This window comes from Centroberyx affinis, unplaced genomic scaffold (assembly GCF_046629955.1).
Source record: "Centroberyx affinis isolate AG114_WGS23_722 - 3 ecotype Tasmania unplaced genomic scaffold, CSIRO-AGI_Caff_v1 ptg002220l_1, whole genome shotgun sequence".
Classification (NCBI taxonomy): Eukaryota; Metazoa; Chordata; class Actinopteri; order Beryciformes; family Berycidae; genus Centroberyx; species Centroberyx affinis.
In genome coordinates, this window is record NW_027280520.1 from 91727 (window position 1) to 98914 (window position 7188).

The following is a 7188-nucleotide window of genomic DNA, read 5'->3' on the forward strand; positions in this document are numbered from 1 at the left end:
CGAACCGTGATGTCCAAACCGTGGTGTGAACCGAACCGTGACTTCTGTGTACCGTTACACCCCTAACACACACCCAAAATCTCTCTCACACTCTCTCTGTGAGCCTTGTGAATCAGATATTAAACATGCAGTCAGGGCCACAGACACATCTTCCTACCCATCAACTCTCAGAGTATTACAGCACACGACAGACGTCACACAACATCGCATGTTGGTGCCGACACGTGTCACCCACAAGACAGACTGAGGGTTAAGGAGTGTATGACAGTTTTTTTTTTTGCAAATTATAATGTGTCAAATTAGAAGAGCTGAATGGAAATGGTAAAATTCTATAAACAAAAATCCTCATTATCACAAAAAAGTTTCTTATGCTCACTTGAAGCAGAATTTATTGTTGTCCATAAAGAAATTACACTATAAATAGTGATGGATATGCATTTGTCTAAAATACAATGAGGTAGGCTCGGCATGCAGCAAAAAACAACTGCAATTTACCTAATACTAATCAATTCTTCACAGACTTTCCATTTTTCACATGGATGTGTGAATTCACTTCAACCCAGCTGAGGAAAACCTAATTCCTATTTTATGTGTTTGCGACAATTTAAAAGTTTACATACAATTTGCTTGACAGTTGGATGCAAATGTATCTAATAGCACGACATCTGCTCTGGGCTCTTAAACAGCCATAAAAATAAATTAGACCGTGTAAACCAGAGGATGCTAGAGGAGTGTGATGACTAGCTGTGAAGGGATAGATGGAAAGTGAATAAGAGAGAGAAAGCATGGTGGGATTGAGAATGAAGGGCAACAGGGCTGAATGAGTCTGAGGAGAGATGGAGGGAGCAGAGAGAGACAGAGAGAGAGAGACAGAGAGGGAGAGAGAGAGAGAGAGAGAGAGAGAGGAGAGAGAGAGAGAGAGAGAGAGAGAGAGAGAGAGAGAGAGAGAGAGAGAGAGAGAGAGAGAGAGAGAGAGAGAGAGAAAGAAAAAGACAGGATGGGAGAGGTAGCTGTCTTGTCCTGCCTTCCCATCTCCAGGCTGTCAGGTTTTGATTGAATGTGGAGTTATCCCGTGTAGGCTCCAGCTAATAACACTGACGGCACTGCAGCAGCTTATAAATTAGAAGATAGCAAACAGACACACATGTACACACACACACACACACACACACACACACACTTGCTGCAAACTGCATTCATATGATATAGATATATGCTTGTGGTAACTGCTTAAGAGTGAGAGAAAGAGAGAGACAGTGGGTGGAGAGTTTCAGACCAAATAAGAGACAGGGAGAGAGATAGACAGGGAATAAAGGGAAAGACAAGGGAGAGCGAGATAGAGAGAAAGAGGCAGGGAGAGAGAGACATCCTCTCCGACTCTATGACAGCCTTTAGCACCTCTATCGTAGTTATCACCCATTCGCCCTCTATCTTACCTACCTCCCTCCTCCCCCTCCCTAACCTCTTCAACATGCAGTGTCTGTCACTCTCATTCATTCCTCCCTGGGTTTGTCCATCACTCTCGGCTCCACTCTGTCTCTCTCTCTTCATATGTCACTCATCCCATCCTCTCCTCCTTCCCGTTTGCCAATCCTGCTGTTCCTTCTCTCTTTCCATCCCTCCTCTAAATCACCCTCAGTTTCTTCCTCCCGCTGTCCTCTCTCTGAATTACTTAAGACTCAGTCTGTCAGTGTATTATGAACATGACAGACTCTCATGAGAACCGCATCTTTCTCTCGTTCTCTCTGTCGCTACCTGCCGCATTCACCGGTCAACTTCACACATCTGCAGCAGCTCTCTGCAGCAAGCGCACACACCCACTCACTGCACTTACACACACACACACACACACACACACATATACGTGCAAGCGTAACCCTCCACACACATACCTATACACAAACTCGCTACCATGAAGATGAGTTCAGATTGCAGTCAGGAACAAGTTTATTATTCCTGTGCATGTAATTGACGGTCTGGAGCAGCAGACCAGAATCCAGTGAAACACACTGAGAGAGCATGTAAAACTCATACAGTATATGACACCCTGCAGATGCATGAGGTAATACAACGGGCACACACCCATGGCTGAGGCATGCACAAATACACATGATGCACATACACACACACACACCTGCCATTATAGAAAGACAAATAAAGAGATGCTGATTGGCTACTTACAGCATTTGATGAAATGGTAGTGAGACATTTTCTGGCTGTGTGAGTTAGTCAGCCAGTCAGCCAGTCAGTCAGTCAATCAGGCTGGCAGGCAAGCAGGCAGGCAGGGAGGGAGTCAGTAAGTCAGGCAGGCAGACAGGAGGCAGCTACAGGTTCCAGCTAAACTAACTAACGCGGCGCTAGAGCTAGTAACCCGGCAGGATGCATTATTCATCTGGCTCCCCACACGCTATCCACGCTCCGCTCCCCTGTCTGCATTATTCACCAGCACCAGCACCAGCAGCAGCAGCGGCAGCGGCAGCTCCGGTTGCAGCCCATGCAGCACCTACACACACACACACACACACAGACCCAGACACACGCGCGCACACACACTCCCTCGGTCAGTCACACACACGCCGACGGCAAGAAAGCGCTGTGGCTGCTCCTAGCTCTCCTCGCCCACAGCCAGATAACCGCCACACAACGTCTTCCCAGCCATGACCGACGCACGTGCTCCGCTCACGTCACTGACTGACAGCCGGCTCAGCCCGCCCCCCCGCGCAACACACCCCCGCTGACGCAATGCTCTTCACCTCCTTACACACCCCCTTCCTCCCTCCCTCCCTGCCTCTCTCCTTCTCTCCATCACACATACATACACACACACACACAGATACACTGACTCACACAGATTCACACTTCTTTCTACTACCCTCTTCCTCCTGAGCTGAAAGAAGAAAAAGGGGGTGGAATTAATTGTGCCTCCTCATGCTGGAGATGTGCCGGTGAGAGGGAGAGGGAGAGGGAGAGAGAGAGAGAGAGAGAGAGAGAGAGAGAGAGAGAGAGAGAGAGAGAGAGAGAGAGAGAGAGAGGGAGAGAGAGAGAGAGAGAAGGGGGGGTCACTGGAGAGAGATAGGAATGGAAAAATGGAAGGAAACACAGATAGATACAGCAGGGGGAGCAAGAGAAAGAAAAATAAGCAAGAGATGGGCAGAGAGAGGGAGGGGGGAGCATTAAATTGGATAGGAAGAGGGCAGCCAAAGAGAGAGAGGGAGGGAGAGAGAGCGAGGGAGAGAGAGAGAGAGAGAGAGAGAGAGAGAGAGAGAGAGAGAGAGAGAGAGAGAGAGAGGGAGAGAGAGAGTTAAGCTGCTGCAGTGCGGCTCTTGGTGCGGTGACAGGTTAAGTGCTCACCGAGTCTTAAACTGGCCACAAATTAACTGCAGATTAGAACCCTGGTTCACTGGAATGGTAGGACATAAGACCAACACACGTGCACACATATGCACACACAAAAACACACACACACACACAAACACACAAACACAAACACACACACACAGATGAGTGACACCTAGTGTGTATGTGCTTGTAGCCTCAGTGTGTCTGTAGGGCACTCGCTGCTGACTTTGTGCTTTAAGGCTGATTTACATATATGAATACCTAAGCCTGGCATTAAAAAGAGAATTTGCAGAAGGATGGTGACATTGTGTGTGTGAGTGAATGAGAGAAAAAACGGCAGAGAAAGAGAGAGGGAGGGGCAAAAGAAGAGAGAAACAGCAGGCTAAAGAGAAACAGACAAAGATACAGAGAGTGAGAGAGAACAAAAAAGACTAGCACACACACACACACACACACACACACACAACGTGGATGAGTGTGAAACAGCTTAACAGGGTGTGCAGAGTGTGACTAAAGCAGGGTTTTGACACACATTTCAAATCTGTGCCACAGTGCTCACACATCTGCAGGTTAAAATCATAGCATGCTGCATTTCCTATGGGAGATTTTGTGCTATTATATCTATCTGTGCTGTCAGTGGATTCACTTCTCACCCATATCTACACTGGAGGATGAGCATGGGGATTGGAGGGATGGAGGGGAGGAGGGGAGGAGGGAAGGGGGGGTAAAAGAACGTGAGAGGCAGGTGAGGATGACTTAGTGACGACACTTAAAGGAGAATAGCAGGAGAGAGAGAGAGAGCTTGAAAGGGAGAGCGAGAGGAAGACAGAAACCGGGAGATGGATGCTCGAGTAAATCCTGTCATAGGAAATCAGGTCACAAAAACAACTCTCTGCCTCTGCTGCAACACGCAGCCAGAAATGCTTCCAACATCTCTTCCAACATCCACCTGGATAATATAACACATCAGCTCAGTGTGTGTGTGTGTGTGCGCAAATGTGCATCTTTGTCAGAAAATAATTGTGTCAAGACTCCTTAGGATGTTCTTTCCTTTTTCCTATCAACACTGTGCTGGAGAGGTCATTCGGTGTGTGTCTATGTGTGTGTGTGTGTGCGTGTGTGTGTGTGTGTGTGTGTGTGTGTGTGTGTGTGTGAGAGTGCTTGCAAAGGTGTTACAATCAATACCTACTAAGTCACATTGCTTAATACCAGCCACGACTTGTCTGTGTGTGAATGCTTAAACTTGTGAAAGTTGTTACATGTGCACATGTGCACACATGCACAAAACACACACACACACACACACACACACATACACACACACACACACACACACACCTCTGCTGTCCTCACACTGCTGGGTAGGGTAGTGTTTTTAGGTCAAGGATAACACACTGACTCCCACATTAACACTTTACCAGTCACATACAGACCTCACAGCGGTAGATCTGACAAGAAAATGTCTTGCTTTTCCATCTGAACGTCGTGAGGCATTAATGGCTCATGCAGCATCTTGCCTCCTCTGCCCAGCAGCGATAGCAATGTAACATGCCATTTCAGGGAACGGTGACACAGTGGAACACAGGACAAATGGTGACACAAGGTCTCAATTTAAAGCACCTCGCTAGAAGGCAAGTCAGCTCATCACTGGCGCTGTGTAGATACAGCTACGGGATAACGACTTTGAGTCACGTTCTAATAATGTTGAGCTCTCCGCAGCTGCAATTAGGTCAAGCACTGAAACAGCACGGTACACAGAGAGATAATGATAGAGTGAAGGAAACAGAGATACACAAGAGAGATAGACTTCATTATATACGATAGATATACATGTTTAAATGTGACCAAAAAAATCCCTGATTTCTCCCCGTTAAGAGAGAGGGAGAAAATCCAAATCCTCCTCGGGCAAGGGAACACTTCAGGCCTAGCCGCTTAGTATGTGTCAGGGTGCCATAGCCGGAGGGACAGGGACAGTAACATGACTGAATTATTCTCAGCTCATATAAAATACTCTTAGAATTCTAATCATTATCAACCGTTGCCGGTTATACCACAATTAGTCTAATCATTTCTCTCCCATGCTTCGATAGGATCTCTGTATTTTAATCGGTTTTAACAATATTGTTAATTTTTAGCCATGTCAGTAAAGCATCTTTGAACTGAACTGAGAAAGAGGTGTAGTCGCTACTGGTAAAATAAGTGTATTAATAAAACACTAGGACATTTTTTTTCCATGATATCACAAGGAAATATAGGATTTGAAATGCCACTGAAACATATTCCAGTTTGTTAAAAGTCCACACACATTTCTCAATGTGTTTGCTCCAAAGTCTGGATGTGTGCAACAGTATGTCTGTGCATGTTTGCATATAGTATTAGAAGAGATGTAAAGTGTTTGGAGTGTGTGCTTCCCTGCTTCTACACAGCAGTGACAAACTGACATAGTAACAGCTTAAGTCCCACAGGATATGACAAATGTTATTCTATTTGACACAACTGTCAATCTGCCATTGACACCCTCAGGTGTCAATCGATTCTGCGACAGCCTTACCACTATTGAGTGTGCGTATGTGTGTGCTCGGGTGTGATCTGTTTAACTAACGCTGAATACAGCGGGATGTCTGATGCAGGAAATGTTCCCAATTACTGCAAAGCCAAAGGCCCTAGGAAAGTTTGAGGGTGATGCATTAAATATGAGACGAGATCTCTATGGATTAATTATTCATCTTATGTGATATATTTACACTAATAAATATTTATTTATTTTACTAGCCAAATTTTAAATTTTGCATAATATTAGCATATATTATGTATGACTTAATGTTGACGAGCAAATAAAGACCCTGAAGACTAGCTGGCTTTGAGATCCTCCGATGTTATTCAGCCCATAGACTTGTTTCTTCACAGTTTGCTTGGGAGGACATTATGGTGAAATGGTCTGTCTGCCCTGCATTGCTTCATGCATTGGACACAAACACATACACATGCACACAAGTATGCACACACACACACACACACAAGCTTCCTAGGCAAGCGAACATAGGCCACACAAACCAGAAACTAGAATCCCACACAAGTCCCAATGGGCCACTGGACTGTCTGATTACAATCTCTTGTTAATGAGAAACTCTAAGCACACACACACACCATCCACGTTAATCCAGTGCCTTTTTATTCACTGGATTACACATTATCTTCCAAGCCCCTCTGTGTCTCTCTATGCCTCCTCCTCTTTCTCTACACCTGAATGGTGAAGGTCATTTGAACTTCTTATAGTTATTTTCCAGCAGCATCGATTTGTCCACTGATCTGTAATCTCATGCTCTCAGTATTTTCAGCTTTACAAGCACTGTCACTGACACTGTGGCCTGTGCCTCCAGGTAGCGTAGCATCACACACACACACACACACACACACACACACACACATACACACAAAGGCTCTTTACATCTAAATATGGAGACTATGTCATTTGTTTAACTGCACTTTCAATGTACTTGACATGAGTCATTCTTGGAGGAGTTAGTTAAAGCAGATGTTAGGAAAACTAAATTACTAGGTTTCATTGTGTGAGCAGTCATCTAATAATAAGGGCTTTGAGATGCAGACAGCCTACACTTCATGACTAACTGGTGGTGGATGGAGTGTGTGTGTATGAAAACACAACGGATATGACATTTTTATGACCAAATGCAACTGAAACGGTAAAACGACAACAAATATCCTTCAGCAACACAAACGGCAACAACCTGGGAACACAAGATCTAGAAGGTGGTTTATCTAAAGCTGTGTCCAGTTAAACTGCTCAACGGCTGTTAGATTTTGCTGCATCCCGGTTCAACATGCCTC

General features: G+C 45.3%; 1 protein-coding gene across 1 annotated transcript in view; it reads right to left on the reverse strand.

Annotated features, from left to right (window-relative positions):
* The window catches only part of myo16 (myosin XVI), an 85315-nt gene extending 83106 nt beyond the window's left edge, over positions 1-2209 (reverse strand). The window contains exon 1 of the mRNA XM_071532598.1: positions 2182-2209. Within this exon, the coding sequence (XP_071388699.1) occupies positions 2182-2209 (28 nt within the window). The remainder of the gene's footprint in view (positions 1-2181) is intronic.
* Positions 2210-7188: the final 4979 nt, after the last annotated feature.